This window comes from Meriones unguiculatus, chromosome 6 (genome assembly GCF_030254825.1).
Source record: "Meriones unguiculatus strain TT.TT164.6M chromosome 6, Bangor_MerUng_6.1, whole genome shotgun sequence".
Lineage (NCBI taxonomy): Eukaryota > Metazoa > Chordata > Mammalia > Rodentia > Muridae > Meriones > Meriones unguiculatus.
This window is the reverse complement of record NC_083354.1, coordinates 2,347,246-2,374,880: the sequence shown is the minus strand read 5'-3', so window position 1 is coordinate 2,374,880 and position 27,635 is coordinate 2,347,246. Positions and strand designations below refer to the sequence as shown.

Here is a 27,635-nt window from a genome sequence, read left to right as displayed (position 1 = left end):
TCAGTTTACTCCTTTTCTGAGGGGAAGACCTTTCGTGTTGCAGCCTGAGAACACAGTTCTCACCAGCTCATTAGAAGAGCTAAGGGAAGGGCCGCTGCAATGTGTCCCACCCTCTACACTCTGCCACGACATCATAGTTCCTGGAAAAACTGTGGGGGCACAAGCTGTGTGTGTTGGGAGGGATTGGGATGAGGGAAGGAGGGGAAGGGAGAAAGAGACGTGGGAAGAAGGGTGACTTTTTAAGTTCCTTTCCACCAGCGCCAAGAAACATGAGCAGTGTGGTCACAGAGCTGAGGAGAGGGAGAGCTGAGGTTCAGCCCTGCACCCTGCCTTCTGCTGAGTTCAGAGAGCTATCAAACAAACTGTGCTCACCACACAAGAGGCAAGGTTGCCCCTGTTCCTAGTGTAAGAAACTCTAACACCCAACATAGCTGGTTGAGCTCTTGGTTTCTGCTTCCAGGAAATAGATCTGTGCCAAACATCCTAGAGAAACCAGGGGACGCAGAGGCTGCCAAGCTATCCCAGTACCCTCTCTTACTCTAGATACACCAGTCTGGTCTGCCTCTGAGGAGAAAGATACACGAATATATCGATGAAAACGTCCCACTCATTCACTAATTTCTTATGGAATGAGCATTACAATATGACTCTTACTTATCTGAAGATAGGCACCTCTAGGTGTGAAGTTGGTGGTGGAGGCAGAGGGACCAAAAGTCCCTAGACATTTCGGTGGTCAGTTCTCTATACTGGTACTTTGGAAACAAATGAAGGGTTTAAGAAAAATCCATAAAAAGTCTAATCTGAAACATGAGTTTGAGAATTATGCACTATATATTCAACCACAGGGCACAGATGTGTATGGGGTTATTATATTTCTGTGAATAGATAGAACTTTCTACAAAATCTCAAGTAGCTTTCAATAGTCTAAAATCTCTCTCTGGCTGGAACTAGGGAGGCAGTAAGGTAGGGTACCTTCCGTGTGGACTCTGCCACACTTTATTCCCCTTTGTGGAAGAGAGGGAGAGGTAGTGGGAGAAGATGATGGGGAGGGAGAAAAGAAGAAAAAGAATGAAAGATGATTTTAATCATTTTTTTTATAAAATATTTTATTTATTTTATTCTGTATGTATATGAGTGTTTTGCCTGCACATATTTATGTGTATCACATACAGGCAGTGCCTAAGGATGTCGGAGGAGGGCATCGAATCCCCTGGAACTGGAGTTAAAGAGGGTTGTAAGCCACCATCTGAGAGAGCTGAGACTCGAACCCAGGTCCTCCTCAAGAGCAGCAAGTGCTCTTAACCACTGAGCCATCTCTCTAGCCCCTGATTTTTAGAACCCAATAATTTTCACAGTATAAGCATTCCTCCATGTCGAATTTGAAGCTCGCAAAGGCAGCTGTGGAAATTCACGAAAAGATGACAATCAATTCTTGAGCTAGAAGAAGCCAGAGATTCACAGCGAAATAACAGCAGATTTTTATTTTGATTCTGAAATGGTCAAACTTCCTGTGTTACCAAGGAGATAAGTGTGATGCTGGGAAATTATTATCTTAGCATTAAAATTTACCTCCTTTAGACCTGTATATGGGTCAGAAGCTTTATATAATGGATATAGGAGTGTTTTGAACATTTAAATGAAAGAGCCATGGATGCAGAGGTAATGTAGTCAGTAAATTGCTTGCTATGCTAGCATGAGGACCTGTGTTCGCTCTCCTGAACCACATATAAAAAGCTAAGCATAAGGACGCATGCTTGAATTTCCAGAGATGTGGACACAAAGGTATCTCGGGGGCAGCTACCCAGCGTAGCTTAATCAGTGAACCCCAAGATAGCAAGTGTCCCTATTTTAAAAGAAAAGTTGGACTGTACACAAGGAACAACAACCAAGGTTGACCTCTGGCCTCTACACACACGTTCATCTACATACACATGCACATATATGTGTACACGTGTGCACACACACAGAACCATTTATATCACTGTCCGCTGGCTTCCTGACACTGTTGCAAATACCTGATGCAGACAGTTGATGAAGATGAAAGCTTGTGTTGGACTGCCAGGAACGCATGTTGAAGCAGATTTGTGATGGCTGCGAAGCAGCATGTGGCGAGATTGGGAAGAGTTTGCCATCCAAACCACCACCCCTTTCAAGAGCAAGCCTTCACCTAGGCTCCAATCTTAAAAGTCTTAGAGTTTCCACCATTTCCTGATGGCGCCACTCTAGGGAATAAGCCCTTAACACATGGGCCTATGGGTGGGAGGGTTGTATAACTGTTTCCTCAAAGTTAAATCCTTCCATTTTGGAGGAAGACATAGGATATTAAAAGGGAGGTGAAACAACAGGATCAGCTAAGCCACCTGAAAGAAACCAGCCGAACTGCTTGGAAGAAGCAGAGAACAGCTGAACTCCCTGAAAGAAGCTGATACCAACTGAGGCACCTTGAAAGGACACCCTCCACCCTGTTAAGCTGCCCTGTAGATTGTGCAGTAGCTTCGGATTTCCAGATTTCATGAGCTTTCACCCACACTGAGGTAGGTTTTGGAGATGCGGCAGTCTTTGAGTCATTTCCGCTCCCGTAAGTAACCCCTCACACCCCTTCCTGTAAAAAACCCCATTAATCATTGGTTCACCAAGTTGGACTCTGTTGGTATCCATGCTTTGATCTGTTGTCACTTCCTTGCCAGGGGTCAAGTTGGAATTTGGATATTTGTTCACGTGACCCCAGCAATGTCATACAACAGAGCAGCATTTAAGGTCCAAACTGCAGCACCAACAACAGAAATTTTTAGCAATCTCTATTGTAAAAAGATTATGATGGGTCCCCAAGGAGCCTGAGGAAGAGGGCAGCAGCCTTTGGGGTGACTAAGCAGAGCCCAGTGACGGGATGTAGGTGTTGGTGTTAGGGGATCTGCATATTCTACACCCGTGCAACAGCCTGCTGGCTAAACTTAAAAAACACCTCCAGACACCAGGAAAGATCCAGCACAGTCTTTGCCCTGGAAACCTTTGCAGCGAGGAGAGCCACGACTATCTCAAGACTCTGGATGGTGAGATCCGCATCGGAGGAGGAGACTTTGATGAGAACCTGAATTATCCAGAACAGGAGGTTGTGACCGTGGGACAGTTCAAGATCCATCTGATCCACAGACATAAGTAATTCTGTGGGGAGGCATGGCTATCTTAGCACTGCTGAAGAGGCAGTCTCATGTGGACATGCTTATCTCGGGACACGGACACAGGACACACACACACACACACACACACACACACACACACACACACAGAAATCTGAAGTGTTTGAACGTGAAAACAAATTAACCCAGGTTCTGCCACTTGGGGCATATAATGCCTTGGAGACAAATGTTATCTCATCATTTGTGCTGATGGTGATCCGGGCTTCTACAGAGGTCACTTACCTCTATCAGCTAATTGGAGATGATGTGAAAGTCGAATGAATTGAATAAAAAAAAAATCTTAAAGCCAGGCCTGTCTTGATTATTTTCTTTTTGTTTTTCATTTCCTTGCTCAAATCAAATACTTAAACCCTTAAGAGGCACACAGTTGAATCACTTCTTATACTATTTTGCATTAAAAAATCTTCTCTATTAATGCATAGTTGCTCTGAGCCCTCCACACAATACTGGACCATGTTAGGAAGTTTACCCTTGTAAATATCTTCCTAGTTGGAATTTGGACTTTATTCTGAAACTACTGCATGAAAAGAAAGAATCCAGACTTTCAGTGTATGTTTTCTCTCCTCTGGTAATAAATGTTTAACTTCCATTTAAAATATATTATGATTGACCTCTTATAGATTTTCATTAGACTTTCCATCTGTAAAAAAAAAAACCCTTCTGATTATTATTTATCTTTTTTTTAATTTCACGTGCCTTGGTGTTTTGCCTGCATGTTTGTCTGAGGGTGTTGAAACCTATAGAATGAGAGTTACAGACAGCTGTGAGCTGCCATGTGGGTGCTGGGAATTGAACCCGGGTCCTCTGGAGGAGTAGCCAGTGCTCTTCACTACTGAGCCCCCTTTCTGATTTTAGCAATAGATAATTTCTGGAAAACTGAGGAGAACAGAATTAATATATATCTACGTTTCATTGTCTAAATGTATTTTTTTAAGTAGTAGCTTTTCCTTTAGCTCATGGACCCTTCCTCACTTCACCATACCAATTATTTCTGCTATTACATCTCCTGCTTTTAATCTCCTGTTTACCTCTTCCAGGAATCTGTAATTATTAACCTGTCTAGATAACCCAGGGTGACTCTCCATCTGGAGGCTCCTCATTACATCTGCACAGCCCATTTGACCACGTGTGTAAATACAGTCATAGGTTTGGGGGTTTTGGATAAGTTTTCTATTTTAGCAGATTCACCCCTGCAGAATGAAAGAGTAGACTCACTGGGCACTCCCAATGAGAGATGTTAAAAGACAATGAGGAAGAGTAACATTAAATTCTCAGCAGAATGTGGAGATTTGGTCATTTTGACTATGAAATATATTTCATTCTTTCTTCTTTCTTTGCTGACTGAGAGGGCTGGAGTGTAATTATTTCCTCGCTCTCTGGGAGATTTCAAAGACTGAGCCCTCTATGCCCTTGAAGAAAGGAGACCGGAGACCGAGTGCTCCTGCAGCTTTGATCTATGCTCCAGACTTAATGAGCTGCTGAAGTCTGTTGGGAGGGTTCGTGGAGAGGAATAAAGGGGTTGTGGGGTGAAGGAAGACTAAGGAAAGAAGAGGCCAAACAAAGCAATGCCATAAAGGACCCTAGAAGCTTAGAAACTGATCTGAGGGAATTCCAAGAGAGTGGGTCTGGGGGTGGGGGGTGGAGTCTCCACTCTGTGATGTCTCCATGATCACCTAGCAAAACCCTCCCTCCACGCAATATGGTATGGCTCGCCGAACCATATTGTTTTCCTTTCTGTGCACACAGGAGCTTCCAGCCCCAGAGAGCCCAGTGTGACACTATGACTGACATTGACAAACAGCCACAGGATGAAGTCATGAGGGCCACTTCCAGGCCTGGAACATGACATACTGTTTGTACCTGATTTCTCTCTGGCTCTGCATTTCACTTTGCCCAAGTCAAATCGATGTGGAACATTATCAAGCTACTGAGATTGGGGATTTATTTGTGAATGTGGCATAGCTTAGCTTGTCATGACTAATACCCAGATGCCAAAGCCAAAGCTGAAGGAAAGAAAGCTGAGGCTGGCGAGTGAGTCAGAGCCCTGTAGGTGTCAAATACCCAGCCTCCCCCTGACTGCAACCTGATTTCTTCCTGGAGAATTCTTGGAGGTCAGAATTCCTAGCTCTGCTCTCCCGTTTCCCAGAAGCTGAAACCAGAGGGTGCAGATCTGTCTGACCTCAGCCTATATTATTGGTGAGTGAATAAATCTGAGAAGCAAGCTAGCTTGCATACTCCTCAGAAGGTATGCGCATGGCAGGATAAGTCCAGTTTCTACGTGTATTACTCCTCTTTCCAGTTGCTGTGATAAAATGCTCCGACAGAAGCAACAAAAGGAAGGGAAGGTTTATTTTGGCTTACAGTCTGAGGGTGGGGTCCAGCAGAGTGAAGACATCACAGTAGCAGGAGGAGGAGCCTGGCTACATCCACAGCTAGGAAAGCAAGAACCGCAAACAATAATGCTAAAGGGCTTTCCCTATTTTTACAATCCAGTATGTGAGCAATTCAGTCTGTGGGCATACTCCTGCTTACCGTCAAGATGTCTCCCAACACGTTTCACTTAAGATCATTCCAAGAGTCGTGCCCAGAGGCCCACCTCCCAGGTGATTCCAGACCCTGACAAGATGATAATTATTAGCACTAACCATCACACTACCCTAGAGCCCAACTTGGTAATAACCCCTTGTAGCAGCTGATCTGAGGAGTAGAATAACTACAGGTCTTAAATCTTGAGACTGTAGTGAGAATAGGCCATCTGGCAATGGGCCGTGCCTAGCTAGCAGTGCCCTCAGCAGCAGCACTCTGAACTTTGGGTGTGTTGTTATCCTAGCATTAGCCTTCCAAGTCTCCTTAGTCTTATCATTCTCCAACTAATGCTTTTCGACCACCTTCAGTTTATCCACCTAGCAAATTCCCCTTCTCATACACAATAACTAAACTAAACTTTGTTGGAGCAGTTGGTGACAAGATAGAAAGAGGGCTAGAAGTGGGGCCAGGAGAAGTAATTCCCCTCTCAAAAGGAATCCATCTTTAGGTAGGGGTGTAGGGGGTGAGAGGTCAGGGAAGAGAATACTGGGAGAGATGGCTCAAGTTGAGGGGGGTCATTGGGAAAGCAAGGTAGAAACCTAGAGCTATGGAAACTCCATGGAATCTATGACAGTAGCAAAAGCTCCTAGTAATGGGGGACACGGAGCCTGACCTGGCCATCCTCCGTAACCAAACAAGGCCTTAAGTGTAGGGATTGGAGCACCAACCCATCCATTAAACATCCAACCTGCAGTTTGTCATGCCTGCAGGGTGTGCTGGGATGGGAGCCTAGCAGAATCGTCATCATAGAGACAAGAGAGACTTCATCCAGCAACTGATGGGAGGAGATGCAGAGTCCCACCACCACACATTAGGCAGAGCTCGGGGAGGCCTTCAGAATAGTGAAGGGAGTCAGAGGATACCTCAAGGACATGCCCCACAAAATCAACTGATTCCAGTGGGCTCACAGAGATCACAGAGCCTGAATGGGTCTGACCTAGGTTCTCTGTATATATGTTATGGTTGTGTAGCTTGGTGTTCCTGTGGAATTCCTAATGAGGAGAGGGTCTCCTCTGACTCCTTTCCCTGCCTTGTCAACCCTTTTCGTACTGCTGGGTTGCCTCATCCAGCCTTGATGTGAGAATATGTGCCTGGTCTTATTGTATGTAGCTTATTATGCAGAATTTGATTGATGTTCCTGGACGAACTGCTCTATTGTAAGCGAAGGTGAAGGAGGGTAGATCCAGGGAAAAGGGAGGTTAGGGGGATAGAATGGGGAGAGGGGAGGGGGAAAACTGCAGTTGGGATATAATATATGAGAGAAGAATAAAGAAGAAGAGGAAGAAGGAGGAGGAAGAAAAAAAAAATCAGTTTTCAGCTTCACCTGTAATTCTTACCAATGTATATAGGAACTCCCTGTATTTAACCTCCACTAGGCATTACATGTGACATGTGCCTGCATATAGTAAGCTTGTTGTGACGTGTTTGTAAGAAGACTTGTATATAGGAACCAGCTCTTGTGCTATCTTGCTTGAATTACCATTATTAAGGGGGGGGGGGAATCCCTCTAATTTCTCCTTTAGCAATCTGTCAGTATAATCAGATTAGAGAATCCAGCACTGATTTTGTACTATTCTAGAGATTTTCTTATACTGATCTATAGCCTTTCTTGGCCCTGCTTTAATATGACTTAAGTTTAATGATATAATAAAAGAGTCTAGAAATGCAAATTGAACAAACATGCTTTTCTCAGTTCCCTAATAAATGCTGCTCAAAGGGTGGGAAAGAAGCCAAAATAGGCCATGTGCACAGACACAAAGGGAAGAGGAGGAGATGGCGGGCCACGACTGACTCATCAGTGTGAGGAAAGCTGACACCTGAGCCAGCATTGGGAGACAGAAACAAGCTGACTCATGCTGCAGAACTCTGGGAAGACTAAAGAAGGGAGCTATGGGGCTCCTGGGAGGATGAGAATTTGGGGAGACATTAAAACAGAATAGGATGAAATTCTATTTGCCACAGTTAGATACTTTTCCCCACAAAACAGGAAAATTCCCCACTGTCTACCAAAGCAGCAGACTGGGAAGGTCAACCCTGATAGGTCGCTGTATCAGAGCACAGCAGGTATAGCCAAGACACTATCCTGAAATGATGGGGTCATTAGTTAACCCATCACAACCAAGCATCATACACTCAAGTTCAGCTACCTTGTGGACAGTCAGTTGCCATATACATTTCAGAATTTTAAGGTTTAGTACCTAAACCTTACTATTCTTGAGGTTAAAGGTATCCTCTGAGGGTTCACACTTTGGTCACCAACCTGTGGTACAATTGGTATGTAGTGGAATGTTAAGAGAGGAGACCCAGTGACTGGAAGTTAGGTCACTAGGGGTGTGTCCTTAAAGATGTTAGGACCTTAGTTGCTCCTCTTCTTCTGCCTTTGCTTCCTGGCTTCCATGAACCATGCACTCCTTGCACAATTGCCTGTCTGGCCACACACCCAGAAGTCACAGGGCCACCTGATGATGGAGGGAAACAGTTGGAGTTATAAGCCAAACAACCATCCTCCTATCAGTGTCTTATCTCAGATGGTTTTTCATGGCAATGATACAGTCAACACACTAGGTATCTGATCCAGTGTCATTGTTTTTAGATGATTGTTACAAACACAACTGCAGTCTCTGGAACCCTGCTCTCTGAGCACTAGAAGAATGCATGGCCATGAACCCTAGGAAAGGAGCCTGGCTCTCTGCAGACCAGTCACCTGGGATCTGTGCCTCCGGGGAGTGTTACAGGGCTCCGCACTTTTAACACAGTGACCACAAAGCACAATCCTGGAGTTGTATTGCTTGAGACCAAACTTGGCTCTTGGCTTCATTGTATAAAACAAAGTTTAAAAGGTCTTGCACATCTTCAGTGCAAATACACAGAATTTACTTCATTTTTTTTAATCCATCAGCATTGTGTTTTTCTCTGTGAGGGTTACTTCCTCTTGATTATCAGCTTGACAAGAAGTGAATCACTGAAGAGACATAATTCTCAGTCATGTCTGTGAGGTTGTGTCTAGAAAGAATGAAGTGAGGGAGGAAGATCCTCCTTCAGAATGAGCAGCACCTTCCAATGGGCAGGCCAGTTAGGCAGGAGATCTAACTTCTGCTTGCCTACACTTGGTCATGAGTCCGAGTGTTTAATCTTTGCTGCTGCTGCTGCTGCTGTCTATGCCATCCTCTGCTGGCTTCAGACACCAGCTTCTTCTGCCTTCCAGTGTGGAATATCATTGACTCTTAGGAATAAAGATTCCAGAATCAGATCTAGACTGCTGAGGCATTCAGCTTTGTGGGCTGAGCAGCCACAAAAGAGTCTGTCTTTCCAGCATAGAGATGGCCATTGTTGGAGGACCTAGCTCTTGTTACATAAAGGCAATCTTTAACATACAGATATATACATATATATGCATATATATATATGTACACATACATATGTTACACAAACATATATGTATATTTATAAACTAAATATACACACATCAATCCTACTCCTGTAGAGGACTTTGTGATAGACTCTCAGGTAGCCTTTTAAGGGATTAAGTCAACAAATACCAGAGGTTGCTTTCTTTTCATTCTACCTACCATGTTAGTTACTTCTCTCACTGCCATGAGCAAAGTACCTGCCAGAAAGAGGAAAAGCTTACAGGAGAAAATATCTATCTTGGTTCATGGTCTCAGGGAAAGCAGGCCCTTGTGCTGAAGTGGCCCAGTCCAGGAATTCGGTGATGCTCCTCACATCCTGGCAGGTAGGAACCAGAGAGCCCAGCTGGAACCAGAGCTGTACCACCTTCAAGGTCCACTCCCAACAACTCACTTATGGTGTCTATGTTATGGTCCCAGCCTTCTGAAATAAAGCCCCCAAGGGCACTATGTGTTCAAGCACTTGTGACTTTGGGGACATTTCACATTCAAGCTGTAACACCCTCAAACAGAATTCTGTGAGTCAAAAAATGGATTCGGAGTAGGATCACTGGATTGTTTTTGAACCTAAGTACTACATGTCCACAGCGTCTACTAATGTGGTAGAAAGAGTGGGGGAGTTAAAAAGCATCATTTGGAAACCATAGTCGTAGTAGTAAATGTGGGTATACCAAAACCAGAAGTAAAAGCCTCTCAGGAAACAGGTTATTTACACAGTCTTGGTGCATCTCCACTTAATTCTCTATTGATCACTAATGTAAAACCTCACCTGGACAGGCATCAGGTGAGGTAAGTGGCTGAAATTAATATAACAACAGTGGAACAAATCTCCTCATGTGCCGCCTCTGAGGAGACTTTGAGGGTAATATGTCACAGCTGAGTTCCTCCGAAATTCGCATAACCTGGATTAATCATGAGGCTGCAAGTCATGAATTTAAAAATGTTTAACCTACGAAATAATTCATCAGCATTCTTAAAGATGCCGAGGTTATGAAAGACGAAGAAAGGCTGAAGAATTGTCAAAGATCAAAAGGGAGTAAGTAAGATTATACATAAACTAAATTCAATCCATGGTTCCAGATTGATCCCAGAGCAGAAAGAAAGGCAGTATAAAAGATGACATTAGGACTCCTAGTGAATGTTTGAATTATTGGCTGGGAATTAGATAAGTTATTATTATTGTATAAAAGTGATTGTCCTTGGTTTCAGAACACAGATTGTATTAGTATTCTCCAAAAGAACAGAGCTTAGGGAATGAATGAGTGGTGTGTGTGTGTGTGTGTGTGTGTGTGTGTGTGTGTGTGTATGAAAGAGAGAGAGAGAGAGAGAATCAGAAAAGTTGTCAGGAGAGGGAAGGGTGAGGTCTTAAGGGATGAGGAGAAAGAGATGGCAATGAAGTCAGAAGGGAAGGACAGAGACCTAGCAGAGCAGGGAGGAAGACTCACCCTAAATGTGGATGGCACCTCTGGTGGTAGCCCAGATAAAAGAACGTGGAAGAAAGAAATATGTGCATACACATGCATGTTCAGGAACATGCACACACAGGGGTACACACATGTGGGTGCACACACATATGCACACATGCACATTTATGTAATTTTAAGTCTAGGGTCTACATTTTTATCTCCCTGAGTCCAGTTTCCTGCACGTGTGTGATTAATTTATAGGACAGAAAAAGTCACTGTAAGCTTTGATTACACAACTTACACAGACAAGTAATATTTAAAGAAACCAGCCTTTACCTAGCCTCATAATTTCTACAAAGCTCAGGAGCTGGCTCACTCCTTTAGAATCATTGCCATCAGTGTGTCCTCCTGAACGTCATTGTTTTCATAGAGTTTCAACTGAGGAACATTTTTGGAATTAATGAGGATTCTTTTTATAAAAGCAGCTTCAGGATGTTACCTCTAACAGCTATGGAAATTCAACCTAAAGGTTTGTTTTTCATTCTTTGCTAAAAAAAAAAAAATCACAGTAAGCATTTTTCAATTCCAATATATATATTTGATTAAATACACTAAACAACAACAGCAACAAAATTACATTATTTTTCTAGTCTTCCAGCTTGCTGAAATTATAAACTTTTCTATTATGCTTTTACTTCCATAGTATTCTTAATGAAACGATATAAAGTAACATGTCTTATAGGAGAGGCTGATATGGGCCCAGATGTAAAATCCCCCAAGTCCTATTGGCATATAAAAACAAACAACAACAAAAAAGATTTGTGACCAGGGAGATGGCTTAACTAATAGAATACTTGCTTTGCTGCATGATAACCTAAGTTCACTCCCTAGAACCCATGTGAAAAGGTGAGTTTGCCATGATTCATGCCTGCCCAGAACCTAAGAGGTTGAAATAGCACAAGCCCTGGAGCTCTCTGGATAGATGCCTAGACCAGTTGGTAAGCGCCAGATTCACCGAGAGATTCTGTCTCAGAAAATAAGGTGAAGAGTGATAAAGACACCTGACCTGGCACTGACCACACACACACACACACACACACACACACACACACACACACACACACCATAAGATTTGTTTTAGTTTTGTAGGGTCATCTGTTCCACATCATCTCTATTGAAGCTGATGCTGTCTAGACAGGGAAGAGAACATGGCATATTGCCCACTGTTGTGTGTGTGTGTGTGTGTGTGTGTGTGTGTGTATGTGTGTGTGTGCTGCACGAATGGGAGTCTATGGGTGTACGTGTCCACGCACACACATGTGAATGGTCTCTCAGTAGGCTAGAAGCTCACTCTTTTGGTTAGGCTGGCTGAACAGTGGGTTCCTGGGATCCACCTATCACTTCCTAACCCTGAGGTTACAGTCATGGGTCATCACACCTTCATTTTCACCAGAATGTGGATGATTCGGGTCGGGTGACTTCCTCAATCGCTCTTCACTTTATAGTTTTGGGGGCATGGTCTCTGAGTGCTCACTGAAACATTAGGTCCAACCCTCTATCGCTTCCAAAATGTGCTCCTCATGCTAGCCTGGCAGGCAGTCTCATGCAGTCACTATCTCTCTGGCCCTATGCCCATTGGTTCCTAATGCTTGTAGCCAGGAGTGAGACATATCACTTCTGCTTATATTTTGTTAGCTAAAATTAGATAGCCACATGTCTAATCCAAGAGGCCAGGAAGCAAAACTCCAGTTCATACCCAGGGTGAAGATGTCAGATCGTGAAGAACGCCTCTGACCTCCACACGCAGTGCTTCAGAATAATGTGGAGCTCATGATTTCCCACTTCAGTTTTCTTCGGAATTTGTGCTCAGGTTTTGTTTTTGTTTTTTTCAGTTCTCTGTTTCTGTCTCTTTTTATTGTTATTGATTAAGTTATTTATTTACTTTACATCCTAATCGCAGCTTCCCCTCCCTCCTCTCCTTCCAGTCCCTCTCTCTCACTTCCCCTTCACCTCAGAAGAGGAGAGGCCTGGCATGCATATCAACCAGCCTTGCCATATCAAGTTTCAGTAAGACTAGGTAACAGTTATTTTTAAGGCTAAGAGCTTTCTTGATTAATAGAATTAGCCAGCTGTATTTTGTTATGGTTCTAGGAAGGGTGTTTCTTGAGGTGACAGCAGACTGGACTGAAGCCTCCTGTTCAGCCACATTTGCTTGTGAATATCTGATGATAAAGCCAAGTCACCCTGATGTTTTGAAGTCACGCTGGTGAAGTCTGACGTGTTATCTTAGATTTGTGGGAGAAGTAGGCAAGACTCTTGGGGGTTCTCCAAAACACAATTAAGGAGGCCACAAAAACTTTTCTTTCTCGGTAATATGCATTTGAGAACAGATTTTCTCCCTGTCCTTCAAGCAAGACAACATATTATAACAGGCTGAATGCAACGAAGACATGGAAAAACTAGGCATCTTCTTAATCCAAAAGTTAAAGAGATTTGCAAAAGAAATTAGTTCTGAAAGATATTTTTGTCATACATAAACCATTTTATACCAATATATAACAGTTATTATTTTGAAGAAATTAGAAAGCAAATATAATTTAAACTTTTCTCCATTTTGATTAAATAACCCACATTAATCTTTGGAGTTTGGATATTTTTAAGGTTTGAAATAATTATCTTCAAATTATTTTTTTTAAAGAAGACCATTATCTCAGGTAGTAACTTCTTTGGTCAATTCGAGCTTAATCTTTCAAAAGAGAAAATATTGGATAACATTGTCTTTGTCGATTGAGATTACAAATATAAGTGTTGGGGGGGGGACCGTGTATTTATGAACAGGATCATTGTGAGGATACACCCACTTGTGGGAGGACAGTTTGACCATTCGTGTTGAAACACCAAACTAGTTGTGTCTCACTTATCAGAAGTATGCTCAGTTAATCTTCTGAATAATACTGGGTGAAAACTGGCTGCTGATTGGGATATATAAAGCAGCAAATAGCAAATTCACTAAAGATGCAAAAATTAAAATAAGCAAATTCATATTCCTATCTACTGAGAAGCACAGGTGCCAGATATCTCCACAGATGGCAATTCCATAGGCTCAACAGCATCAACAGTCTTGAGACTTTCACTTCCTCCCCATGTATTACTTTCAGCATGGCAGCTCCGGAAGCTGGCTCCTCTCCTGAGCCCCACTCCTGACACCAAAAGTAGCCCAACTGCACTTCCCTTTCTGTAGCTGAGGAAGCGACCTTAAAGGCAATTGATTCCTTGACATTCGCACAAAATTAGAGTTCGTTTAGCAAGAATGAGAGTGGTGGAGATGGCGATTGGATAGCTGAATAGTAAGATCTGATGCTACAGTCACCACAAATGAGATGCCTCATTGCAGCAACTTATGTCACCACAAAACACTAAGCAAAATCCTAAATGTCACCAACGTGAAAGCTGCCCGTGGCTCAGAAGTCACTGAGAACCCAAAGCATGCCTCAGAGTATCCCAGAGTGTGGTCATGTTTTCCTACATGCTCATAGACCATTATCAATTCACTCCTAACATATTTGATTAAACAGTAAACATGGGTCCATCCAGCTTCACACGACCACACTTTTGTTTACCTACTTAAATCATCATGTTCTTGCTGTTGCTGACACATCCCATTTTTTTTTTTTTAAAACTTAATGCTTTCAGCTAAAAACTGGGAGTCATTTTCTCATTTAAAGAATATACATTTTGTGTTATAACCCAAATAATTCTCTAGGTTAGGTTGCTAATTAAAGTCAGAAATAAATACAGGAATGTATTATCCAATACAGCCTTTTTTTTTTTTTTTCTGAAACAACCCACACACCATCTGTCTAATCTACTAATGTGATCCAACCAGAAAAGGATCATACCTTCTATGATGATTTTTGCTTTAGTTGCAATAATGTATAGATTATTTAGAAAATGGTCCTTGGTCAGTTTCCTTCGGGTCTCAGCTTAAATCCTTTTGAGCCTTCTCTGACTACCCTTTCTAGAAGAGGCCTTCTCTGGTTAGTTCCCACCAACTCTCATCTAATTCTGTCTATAGAACGCTTGCGAATCTGTAATTGCTGCTGTGCATTTGTGCACTTTCCATCTTCTCGCTAGAGCAGTGGTTCTCAACCTGTGGGTCTCGACCCCCTAGGGGGGGTTGCACTTCTAATATCCTGCATGTCAGATATTTACATCACAAATCACAACAGTATCAGAATTACAGCTATGAAGTGGCAGTGAAATAACTTTATGGTTGGGGGTCACCACAGCATGAGGAACTGTATTAAAGGGTCACGGCAATTAGGAAGGTTGAGAACTACTGCATGAGGCGGTTGTAAGGACTGAGCAATTTGTTGGTCTTCTCTGCTCTACATTCCACACTTACTCAGTGTCACACATCATGGCTGATCAATAAATATTTGGTAACTGAGTCTACCTTTCTGAATCATCTCTCGTTAAAGCATCTTGTGTTATGCGCTGAAAACAAACTTTAAAATAAAAATCTCAAGGCATCATTGGTGATTCATGGTGGCACTGGATTTTAATTTTGTACCATTGGTAGACATTCAACAGAAAATATCAGACGTAGCAAAAACAATTAAATACAGTTTTAGGAAAGACAAGTTTCTTTTTAGGTCTGTGGGTAGATTTTTTTTCTTAGATGCTGTGTTTTATTTAAAATAACAGTAGTATGGAAAAATTAATCTGCTTGAGACAGACTAACAGAGAAGTTGAAAACTATGTAGAAGTAAAGCATTCAAGAATCCAGTTATTTATCTGTTCAAAACTGAACTTCTGAATTTTGTTTTTATCTTCATGGACCACCTCTCACGAACTGTCTCTTTGTCGTGGAGGTTTGAGTAATATACAGTCAGTTATAACTAAAGCAGGAAGCATTAGATATGCCAGGCCTTCAAATATTACTCATTCTTGTATTTATTAGCTGAGCAAGAGCCCCCACCCCACCCCCAGAGGAGCCCAGGGAAGCGTGGCTGGTTTGGGTGGAGGTATTCCCATGCGTGAGTGTGATTAGCACAGACTTGCTAAATCTGTCTCTGAGCCATCTGTGAGCCCCTTCTTGCTTTAAAACAACACACGCCAGCCCCGCTCAGTTCTAAGTCAGTTTTTGTCACAACTGTTATCTTCATCTTAAACCTGGGAACATCCTCCAGCGTCTCAAGCCTGTAAATGCCACCTTCGATGACGAATACGGTCCTCCAACTGAAAAAGGATCTTCATTGAATCAGTGATGGCAACTGAATGTTATTGCTGTAAAATGCTGAGAGCACGCGCACACACACACACACACACACACACACACAAATCCATTTCACTTGGAAAGGGGAAAGAAAAGGGAACATTTTGGTTGGACAAGTGGGTTTCAAACATGTTCATGTGTTTAATCCCCGAGCAGTCTAACAAGAAAGAGATTCTACATCACAGCTTGCTCTTTTATTCAGCCACTAGACGGACATAAATGCTTCTTTCATGAGGGTAGCCTGGGTGTGAGGTCCTGGGTTGCCAAGTCAGCAATAACGGAGACTTGACTGAGGAGACTTGGCAGTGAATAATGAGCTGCTCAGATCGGAGACCAGGGCCTTTGCTGAAGACCCAATACCCTCAGACCAGAAGGACTTGCTCTGATCACCATGTCGAATCAGGCAATTCGTGTGGAGCCTCCAGACTCCTTGAGGCAGTGAAGGCAGCGAAGGCACCTAGACCTGCCTGGAGACCAACACAAACACAGGCTATACTTTGAAACAAATATTACTGTCATCATACTATATCATATTATAGCCATGCTCTCTACCAGAGATGCATGTTTAAACTCTGATCTTTCAAGAGCGGGTTATTTTAGCATTTATTCATTTCTATATTTGTGAGTATGCCCAGAAATACCTTAAGAGGCCAGAAAGAAGCATTGGATCCCCTGGAGGTGCAGTTACAGGTGATTATGAGCCACTAGTCGTGGGTGCTGGGATCTGGAACACGAGTCCTCTGGAAAAGCAGCCAGTGCTCTAATCACTGAGCTAGCATGCCAGCTCTCAAGATGCCTATTTAAAAAAACCAAACTTTCAAAGCAGCAACATTTAAATCAGGCTTGCTTGCTTAGTTCATCAGGCCCAGGCCCCAGTCAAGAGAGAATCCGTCCCTTAAGGTTGATCATTTTTCAAATCACTAAACTATGTGATGATTCAAGCGAACAACACTGAGGTAATCCCCAGATCTGTGCACCCCTCACCACAGTTCAATTTCACAGCGTCTCGAACATCCTCCAGAGATCCCTCACACACACTAGGTTTAGGATTCTGCATTTAATTTGTCATCAGTTTTCAGGGAAAACTTAATGATATGATTACAACAGAGTGCCAAAACTGCTAATACGTTTTACCCAACTGGTGTTCAGAGGGAAACAAATAATCTGTCTGGCAAGGCACGCATTTTGTATGTGCAATGTTTAAACAAAAAGCTTTTTAGACTGGTGTACAGTCTTCCCTAACTGCACAGTCTTCGTGAAACCACGAAGAAAAGATGAGGATGGACTACCCTTTGGTTACAAGCGAAGCTGGCGTTATCTTGGGCACACAGTGGCAACAGCAGCAGTGAGTCATGCCAGCGCCCCACTCCTTCACACCTCTGTTTCAGCACCGTTTCCAAGTGGGGAATTAAGTCATACCCTGTGAGGTCATCCTATCCCTTAGGAGAAGTGTGTCATAGCAGGCTGCATTCAAAATGGGAGGTTAGTTCAAAAATCTGTTTTTAGCTTTTTGTTTGTGTTTTCCAGACACTACTGATACTCAGTCTGTTTAAAGTGTGGTCTGACTTTCTTCCTGGCTTCCTCCTTGGGGACCATCACCTAGCACTTTGCCTCTTTGATATACTCCCTTTCTCTCTCTCATACTAGTCTTGAAGAAGAAGAGGAAGAGGAGGAGGAGGAAGAAGAAAGCAAACACGTTAAGCACACATGTGCAGGGTAAATTTATAATTTTTCTCTAGTAGAACAGAAAGCTTGTTTTGGATGTCTGCAAGATGCTGCTTCCTGAAGTCTGGTGCTCATGAGTTTTCTGTTCATGAGTGGAGCCTAAGTTGTAGGAATTGCAGCTGATACATAGCGGGTGTTCAATGGCTGCTTGAACAGGTGAAGCTTTTAATATTGCAGTCCTAACAGATTATGGAAGTTGGTCTTTAGCTCATGGGCATGCTTTGAAGAGCATGTTTATTATGTTATGGAAAGCATTTCTAAAAATACACTGGTAGGGTTCAAAATAAAATTCAAAAACCTGACTTGTAACATGTGTATGTTAGACCACAGATTGTAGTGTACATATGTTTAAACCTTTACATATATTTAAACCTTTATTAAATGCTAACTAATTGTGTTGCATACATGCATGTGCGTATGTGCCACGGTGCACAATGTGGAGGTCCGAGGACAGCTTGCTTGCTGAAGTGGGTTCTCTGCTTCTACATGTGAGTCTCGGGGATTGAAGTCCCTGAACTCAGCCTTTACCTGTGCTATCTCAGCAGCTCTCTGTCTAGCAACTTTATAAGACTTTATATCCTCATGCTGAATCAAGCTTAGGAATTATGTGTATCCTCAGCTGAGCACATAATTTAGTCCCAGCACTCAGGAAGCAGAGGCAGGTGGATCTCTGTGAGTTCGAGGCCAGCCAGGTCTACAGATCATGTTCAAAGACAGCCAGGGCTACACAAAGAGAAACCCTGTCTTGAAAAACTGAAAAAAAAAAAAGAATTATGTGCATCTATTCTAAAATAGTAAGTATGTTCCTTAAAAATGTACAAGTGTTCTTGTCTTCTGAAATAGCTTTAAAGTAATGCTTCCCTTCATGATTTATCTGCATGAACCTATCTTTGATGAAAATGATAAGCTGTGCAGGGAAAAAAAAAAAACCACTTCATAAACAAAAAGTTACATGTTGTCCCTGGTGCCATGGGGGACTCAGCTTCAAGCTCCGTACAAATAGATGGTTTAATGAAATCAGCATAGAAGTGGAAGGTTTGCACTTTGGTAGTTCTAGTAATCTATATTTTCAGTTCTCAGTTTAAAATGAACTTGACCATACAGTATTCTTGCTCCACTCTTATTAAGTGGCTCTCTCCTTTCCTCCTGTGGATGCAATGTTTTCTCAGGTTTGTACATGTCATTGCCACACTGTCCCCCTCCTTCTCCAGGCCAGATCTATTCACTTAGACTGCCAACTTCTCCCGTGTTTGAGAAGCATATGTAATTTCACTGATTTTGGCCAGAGAAATGTTTTGGTGGTGATTCGTGTCACTTATAGGCACACATATTTTAATTTTGTCTCCCTGTTGAAATAACTGCCAACAGTCCAGAGATATCAAGCTTCTCAGCTTGCCTTCAGGAGCCAAGCATGAAAGCCAGCCTTCCACTAGACAAAAACAGGATATATACAGGGTGACTGCAAAACTCACTTCTGCTATGTTATGCCTGTAAAATTCTGGAATTTTTTTCTTACTGCCAATATTGCCCAGTTTATCCTGATTGATTAGAGAACCAATATACAATTCATTAATTTTTTTTCCTCTCTGGGTCATTTTAAAAACTGAAGCATGGAAATGTCTCTTGTGGTCTAGATCTGCTGTGATCTTGACTTTGCCTGAGCCAGCATCATCTGTCTCACCGATCTCTGCTAACTGGGCTCAACATCTTGGAACGTATCTCAGCTCCACTTTCATGAACACTTCGTCTTTATGACTCAGACGGTTCTGTGGATGCCAGCATAGGCAATCAGTGAGCCTCTCGGGGGTTTCCTTGCTTCACCACCAGCTTCCAATAACTCTAACCTTCCAAGGTTGTGTCCAAAAGACTTTAAAAAAGTAAAATGCAAACTTTAACCATCTTACTTTCTTGATTACAGTCAGTCTTCCACCAGTACTTACTAAACAAAGTCAGAATGTCTGGGCACATCACATCAGATTCTGTGTAGTCCAAGCCTGCTCTCTCGCTCTCTCTCGCTCTCTCTCGCTCTCTCTCGCTCTCTCTCGCTCTCTCTCGCTCTCTCTCGCTCTCTCTCGCTCTCTCTCGCTCTCTCTCGCTCTCTCTCGCTCTCTCTCGCTCTCTCTCGCTCTCTCTCGCTCTCTCTCGCTCTCTCTCGCTCTCTCTCGCTCTCTCTCGCTCTCTCTCGCTCTCTCTCGCTCTCTCTCGCTCTCTCTCGCTCTCTCTCGCTCTTTCTCATTTGTTTATTATGACAATGTTCTGCCTGCATTCCAGAAGAGGGCACCAGATCTCACTATAGATGGTTGTGAGCCACCGTGTGGTTGCTGGGATTTGAACTCAGGAGCTCTGGAAGACCAGCCAGTGCTCCTAACCTCTGGGCCATCTCTCCAGCCCCTGCCTTGTCTCTTAGAACCAACCACTTCTCTATGTCAGCAATACCTCGTCCCTTCTCTTCTACCTGGTGGCCACACAGAGACAATATCATTCTTCAACTGATTCTTCTAGAAATCCCAACATGGGTTTCACTTACTCTAAGCAGGCTTCCTCACTGTGCTTGAAAGACACACTAAGTCCTCCCTACTGTCATTTCTAAATGTAAAATGTTCTTTAGCAATTAAATATGTTCTTCAAAAATAGTTGTGGGCATTGCAGTGACCATAGACCACAATCTTCCCAAGTAAGGAAGGAACATTTAATTCATTATTTATGAATGCATTTTATACATTGCAGACACATTAAAAATATTTCTGCAACTGGAATACGTTCTCTCATCAAAAAGGTCACATCTGTAAGACAGTAATATTTTTTATTATGTTTATTTATGTGGTGGTAGTAGGAGATTGTGTGTGTGTGTGTGTGTGTGTGTGTGTGTTCGGGAGTGCATGTGGTAGATTCCCATGCCTCTGCTGTGTGGTCAGAGGGCAACTTGTGGAAATCACTGTTTTCCTCCCACCAGGCAGGCTCTGGGGATGGAACTCAGGTTGTCAGGCCTGGCAGGAAGCATCTTAACCTGCTGAGCTTTCTTGCCAGTTGGCCATAATATTTTTAAATCATTTTTTTTTTCATCTGTGGAGGAAGGACTTACTGTGTCCCAGACATGCAACAAACATTTAGTAAGTGTTGCTACTCTAAGCCATTGGCAGGCAATAGGCATCTATCTTCACTGACTCCATTATCTGAAGAAAATCATATCTCATCCTTCGGGCCGTTACATCATTACAGCCCCCTAGGTAATAATTAAATGGATTCTTTTCTTATGAAGTAGCAGAGTGAAGAGAATCGGTGCTATAGCCTACAGTCAAGTCTTTCAATCTGCAGTGTTTGAGGATATTCGTTTCCATTATTTAAAAATGTCTTGGGAAGAAATTATAGGATTTACAGATCATATTTACTTTGAACCATAACATTTCCTGGGCCAAGTTTAATGAACTTCTACAGATAAAGGAAGGGTAACTCCCACGAGAAACTAGTACAGGAAGAATAATTTGTCTCATATCATAACCTTCCAAGACCCATTATCATCCACATCTTCTCCAAGCCACAAAAAGATTGTCTAACTAAGATCAACTGAGGGCAGAGGGGTAGAGCTCATATGCCTGGGGGCTTACTGGCGAGAGATGCTGACGAGTTTGGAAGTCTTGAGGCCGTGGGAAGGCACGGAGACTACACGACAACTGTTTCTGCCCCTCTTGGCTGTAACAGTCAGGTTTTCACAATTTATCTCCTGCTGCCGAACATTTTTCTATCCCCTTCAAATAACAGGCAGATTGTGAACAAAGCTTATCAATACAGTTTTTGAAAACCGTACATGTATTATCTCTCCATATTTCCATACGGTGACACTTCGTTTATTTGTGTCTTTATTGTTCGGGGAGGGAGAAGGAATTAAGGTTATTTGTTTTTCTTCTTACTCCGTATTGAGTTTTTTAAAACACGGGCTGCTGCGGAGCTAGCTGCGTTTGCTGGAGACCAAAAAGCCAAGCCAGGAGTCAAGCAATTACCAGCCCTCGGCATTTTTGCAGAAATACACAAAAACGTGTAGAATCGCTTAATTCCACCCCCTTCTAACCTTTTCGCAGGGAAATTGGCTGTTGGGGCGCATGCTGTTTTTCTCCCAGGCGGTGTGTGTGTGGGGGGGGAGGGGCTATTAACACTCGGTCCAGCAGCCGGTACGGTACCCGGGCCATTTGGGATGTGCACGCGTTCACACCCGCGCGCGGCCCGGGGCGCCTTCACGCGCTGCCGTTTTGTTTATGCGGAACGAGGGCGGCCCGGGGTGCGAAGGTCTGCGACAGCAGCCGGCCCAGAGGGCTAGATAAAGCGGGGCTGCGGCGCCGAAGCCGCCTCCCCGCCATGGACAGCACCGAGGGCGCCCAGCGCGCGCCCAGCCCAGCGCGCTCGCCCTCGCCCTCGCGCAGCCGCCGCTCGCCGCCCGCGCAGCCCGGGTACTTACCATCTCCATCCATCCCCGCTCACTCTCCACCCTCGCTCCGTGCCCACCGCCTGGATCGCCTGGCCCCGGCTCATCCCTGCGCGCCCTCACCTCAGCCCCTGCCCTGTGCCCGCCGCCCGTACCCCCCCTCCCCGCCCCCGGTGCCCGCGCTCGGTCGCAGTTGTGTTCCGCGGCCAGGCTCACGTTCTCTGTGCGCGGCTTGCGCCTGCTTTCCATCCTGCAGGTCCGAGGGCTTCTGGAGACCTTGGCTTCGAACTCCCGGAGAGAAATCGGAGCGGGCGGAGCCCCATGCTACACGGGCGGTGAGTGACAGTGTAGCCCACTGAGGTTCTCGGAGAGCAGAGCGTCCCAACTCCCCACCCCCAATCCGAGCCTGTGGAGAGAGCTTGGGGCCCCAGTCTATTCAATGCCTGCCAGGGTGCCTGCCCAAGCCCTGTGGGTATGAAAGCGGGCTGGGACACTCTGCAGCAATGCAGCCACGTGAGAGGCCCGGGGTCGCAGTCCCTACCTGAACCCTAGACACTGGGCCGCTCACTTTCCCAGTTTCTACAATGAGAAGCGTGGTGACTGAGATGGCTCCTCTCCTTCCTAGTTGCTCAGCGGCCCTGGAATGACTGAAGCTTCAGGGAAGCTTTCTCAGTACCAACACCCTGTCAGGTGAGTGCCAGGCCTTGCTGGAAGTGGGGACATCACCATGAAGCCTAGATCACTAGTTGGCAATGAAGTTTTTCTCCCTTGGAAGATCTGCCCTTAGTTGCTCTGTGTTTTCGTTCCGAAGATTCTGTTACTCACAGGATGGGAAAATACTGGGCTTATCCGGTAAAAGAACGGCTGATTGGTGCATAGCGAGTAAATGCTAACAGACCTGGTTGCGGAAGAGAGGAAGCAGATTGATTGGGGAAAAAGAAATGGGTGGGGCTGGGATGTAGCTCAGAGGCAGCGTGTTTACCTGTCTTGAAGGAGGTTCTGGGTTATAAGATGAAAGACATCTTAAGCCTGAAAAGTTGTTTTGAGCTTTTATTTTATTTTATTGTTTTCAATCCTAAAAGGGCACAGTGAAGGTGGCCTCACAGAATGTATTCTGCACGTATTGTTTTCTTGCAAACCAAAAGGAAAGAATGGGTTAGACAGTTACAGGTTTGTAGCAGGTCAAGCTTGGCACTTAAGAGAAACTGGCCATGATAGGAACATTGGACCAAGAACTAAGTTAAGGGGGGGGGGGTCAAAGGTGACCCAAAGCGGGTCCAGCTGTTTACTGTCTTTTGTTTGGTTGGTTTATTTTATTTCTTGCCACAGGAAGTCAGATGTTCTATAAGATTCTTTTTAGCTTTTATTTGAGATAAATGTGTATAATTGGGCAGTGTTTTCAGAACTGTTAAAAGAAGGCCTGTTGTAAAGAAAGCCTGGCCTGTGTCTATGTGTTTATAAGTGGTATACAGTAGTTGATATGTTTTGATTACCTACATATGCTGAAGGAATCTGAAAGACAGAGGGAGAGCAAATGATAAGTGGAGTTTACTGTGGTCAGACTCTTTTAAAGTTTTTCTTCTTATGTGTCTCAGTCTTTTGCCTGCATGTATGTATGTGAACCATGTGTATGGCTTGTGCCCACAGAGGTCAGAGAGGGACTAGGATCCCCTGGAACTGGAGTTGCTAATGCTTATAAGTTGTGTGGGTGCCGGAACCTGGACCCGGCTCCCCCGGAAGAACAGCCAGTGCTCTTACCCACTAAGCCATGTCTCCAGCGTTTGGTCAATTGTGGAATGAGTTCAGGGCATGAAATATGTAACTGTTGAAGAATTGGGGAAACCTTACAAAGGGTATGTTATATATTAGTTATAGTTACTATGATGAATTTCCAACAGCCAGATGAGTGGACATTTTTGTCAAAAGAGATGACATCAGAAAAGAGGTCGTGGGACAGAATGGCTCCTGATGGTGTCCCAAGGACCAGACTTGGGTGTGTGAAGCTGCAGTGGCAGCAGGGCGTAAAAGGCCAGAGCTTATACACTTCCATACAGAGTTTGTCCAGAAACCCATAGGCTTTACTCTGCAGTAGGTAATGATGGTTATAGATTTAAGCCAGAAGACTGGTGACCCAGAAAAGTCACTAAGGGGCTGGAATAAAGACTCAAGGCACAACTGGAAGTAGTTACAAGCAAGAAATGAGGGAAAGCCTTTACGTCAGAAGTGGTAGCAGGACTTAGTGGGCATGGGAAGTACTTTGGGGACAAGGCTAGCCTTCATAATGTACTGAGAGGTAGGTGAAGAACAGCTAAAAAGCCAGAATGCCTCCCAAATTTGTGGCTGCTGATGAGGTGAGTGTTGTTCTCTGACAATATAGAAGTGGGGGATGAGGAAATGAGTCTGAATTGTTATTTGTTGCATTTCATGCTCTTTAGGGAGTCCAAGCAGGACAACTCAGGGAGAGGGTTGCATGCGTGTCAGGAGCTAGGCTGAAAGCCTTCCACTGCAGGCTGGGGAACACGGGATGGTGGGTGAGGTCATCCTAAAGAAGTGCAGAGGGAAGAGGTGATCATTCTCAAAGAAGGCATAGGGATGAGCAGCCTCCTCCTAGTACATGGAGTACAGGAGAGGAGACAGAAGAATCAGAGCAGGGAACTGAGTGAAGGATGGCCTCCCTGGAAGAACTATCTGCAGTGAGAAATTCTGACCACAGCATGGTGATACCAACCAAACAATCGTTTGGGGGTTGGAAATTCCAGTTACATATTAGAAAATACATTGATAAGCAAATTCCTTTTTTCAGTTAATTTTTCTTAAATTTTATCTTGACTAAGAGTGTGTGTCCTATGGTTTTTGCACATTGGTCAATTCTTTGAAGGTAGCATTCATGTTTTATTCCCTTTTGGTTGGTGGATGATGGTACAAGAGCTCACGACTACATTCAAGAGATGAATAATTGATAGCTACTTGTTTAAGCATCTGAATTATAAGCTTTTAATGTGTTTTGCTAGAAATATATATATAAATTCTTTTGCCTAACTTTCTGTCCTTTAAAACTGAGCACATGTAACACAACATAATCTTTTCTTGGTTAGACTCACTCAATTAGATGTAGCCAGAATTCTTTATTCTTTTCTGTACACTGAAGTGACTTCACAAGAGTTGTCAGCTCAGCTTTTTTTTTTTTTTTTGGATGAGAAATAAAAGGGGACCACCAGGCCAGCTTAATAAAGGTCAAAATTTAAAAATTCTGAGATAAGGATGCTTACCTGCAAATTAGTTGTATAAAACCTGTATCATTCTCAAAACATTGATATAGTGTTCCCAGATTTGGTTGGAAGGGAGAGAAGAGGGATTGGGAATAAAGACTGGTATTGGAGCAGCTTTTCCAGCTAGTGAGTTGTGAAGCACAGACTTTAAAATTACTGTTTTTTTGTGCATATCTGATCAAGCATATTGGCTACATATATGTATATATATATATATATATGCTTCATCTAGAGTTTTCTGCTGTCCAGTGGGTGGCTGATGCCTGTTCAGGGTCCAGACATTGTGCCCTCCTTGTAAGGGTGGCCATTACCCATGTGTTTGATGGAGTGGTGGGATTTACTTGCCTTCTAAAGAAATTCAGAGAGTGGAAATCTAACCTTCTGCATTTTGTAAGAATAAACACATACATAACTCATGAACTAAGATAGGCACGCATCTTCTGCTTATAGAGTGTGCAGTATATTTTAAAATCTAATTTATAGCCTAAATAAAGATGTTAAAGGATCAACCATTTATTTGTACATTGGCAATCAGACTCTATGAAGGCTGGGACAGTAGTAGCTTTAACTTTCCATCTTAAGGCTGTCTCTAAAATGTGTAAACTAATTATCAAGCTTAGAGAGCTTGTGGAAATCAATTGTTTGGTGACAATTAAGATCCTGAATGTGAAAACATATGGACAGTATGTTGTCTGCTTCTTTCAGACTGTTCTGGCCCAAGTCAAAGTGTTACGACTACTTATATCAAGAAGCAGAAACTCTTCTGAAAAATTTCCCAATTCAAGCTACAATTTCATTTTATGAAGATTCTGATAGTGAAGATGAAATAGAGGGTCTGGCCTGTGAAAATCAATCTAATTAGTTGCTTCTGTTGACAATGGAGCTGTGTAGGATTTGGATTTTGTGTATAAATGTATCATAAACTTTTAAAACTAATTTATTTGTATATAAATTATTAATAAAATATTTTGTAATCACTATGGTATTTTGGCTTCTCTTTGTCCCCACACTAGAATTAAATGTTGGGATTTAAGATAGGCATCATGTACAAATGTCTTGATTGTGTTATAAAAATATAGGGCTCACCAGGATATATTTGCTCTGTTTATTAAATTGCAACTTTATATTTAGTTATAATTTTTTTAAAGAAATAATAGTATTTTTAAAGACTGGCTCTTGTGATGTCTGTTGGCTGATATTGATCTCAATTGGATATTTAGTTACAGATGGTATCATTTTGTTAGTGTTAGTAAAGAAAATTGTGCGATGCACCTAAAATCTCATATACATAGTATATGTTTGCTAGCTCATGGTGAAAGTGCTTTAGGTAATTATTTATAGTTGAGTGAGAAAAACAAGTGGGTCTCTTAAATATTAAGGACTGTAATTAAGTACCAAGTAGCTTGACTCTCACTCTAATATTTTCCTGTTGTCCTTAATCTGGTATTCAGTACTTACTGTACATTTTGAGGGATTCCTATAACTTAACAAATGTTTAAATTTGAATTATTTGTATAGAGTCTAAAAAAATCAGATTATGGAAGTATTATTTTCTTATCCTGGATAAAGCTAAGATTTGGAAGACATCATTATCAATTTTCTTTTTGCTTTTGTTCTCTCTCATATAAACATCTAATATTTATGTGAGAATAAAAATACAATCTCGGTGATTGCTTTTTCTTATCTAGCATCACAGAAGAAAACTTACTCCATCATTTAATGAGACAGAAAATAGGCAAGCTGCCTGGTTAAGGTGAGATAGTAAACTGTAATCATGAAGTCCTTTTAGTTCATATATAATCACCTGATCAACAGTTTAACTGCAAATAAACATTTTTATTAACCTATAATTTGATCTACTTGTGAGGATGAGGAAGGAAATCTGCAAGTTTGATGCTTGCCTGGCAATATCTCAAAAATATTTTCCTGCAATATTCCAGAATGAAAATGGGTAGAGGTGGATATGAGAGGTAGTTATCCAGCTAAGAAATGCCTCTTGCTTGGATAACTAAGCAGATCCACAGATTTTCCCTTATTAACAGTAAACCACATTATCACAATTTTGACTTCCAGGAACTCTGGAATTTGAAATAAATTATGTGTCCAGAATCAGGAAATTAGGATGATATAAGGTGCCTTGTCTTATGTTACATGCCTATTACTAACTATATATGTTGTGTAGAGTTTACAAATAATCATTTGCTTGTTGCAGAAACCCAAGCCCATGTAGATTGACAAAATGTTCCTTTAAGAAACTAAAAGTACCTTGCAGAAACCGTTAAGTACAGAGAAATCAAATCATTCCATTTAGGGGTGAGCTCACTGAAGATTTCAGGAAAGGTGGAAGGTA

The 27,635-nt window shown here is 42.8% G+C and overlaps 1 protein-coding gene, 1 long non-coding RNA gene and 1 pseudogene across 3 annotated transcripts; 2 read left to right on the top strand and 1 right to left on the bottom strand.

Moving 5' to 3' along the window:
- Positions 1-2,887: 2,887 nt before the first annotated feature.
- Positions 2,888-3,643, top strand: LOC110550061 (vacuolar protein sorting-associated protein 29-like; annotated as a pseudogene).
- An 11,508-nt stretch (positions 3,644-15,151) lies between these two features.
- Positions 15,152-22,331, bottom strand: LOC132654580 (uncharacterized). Of its 2 annotated transcripts, none has more exons than XR_009592201.1 (3): positions 22,233-22,331; positions 16,516-16,670; positions 15,152-16,341 (listed from the first exon to the last, which is right to left on the bottom strand). It is a non-coding gene; the product is annotated as an uncharacterized LOC132654580 (long non-coding RNA). The 2 variants fall into 2 exon arrangements; XR_009592202.1 differs by lacking the exon at positions 22,233-22,331 and adding an exon at positions 22,050-22,147.
- Ripply2 (ripply transcriptional repressor 2) lies at positions 21,739-26,776 on the top strand. Its single transcript, XM_060384644.1, is given in 5 exon segments — positions 21,739-22,052; positions 22,055-22,260; positions 22,262-22,351; positions 22,642-22,706; positions 25,991-26,776. Coding segments are annotated over 5 exon segments (621 nt in total). The 5' UTR covers positions 21,739-21,949; the 3' UTR covers positions 26,148-26,776.
- Positions 26,777-27,635: the final 859 nt, after the last annotated feature.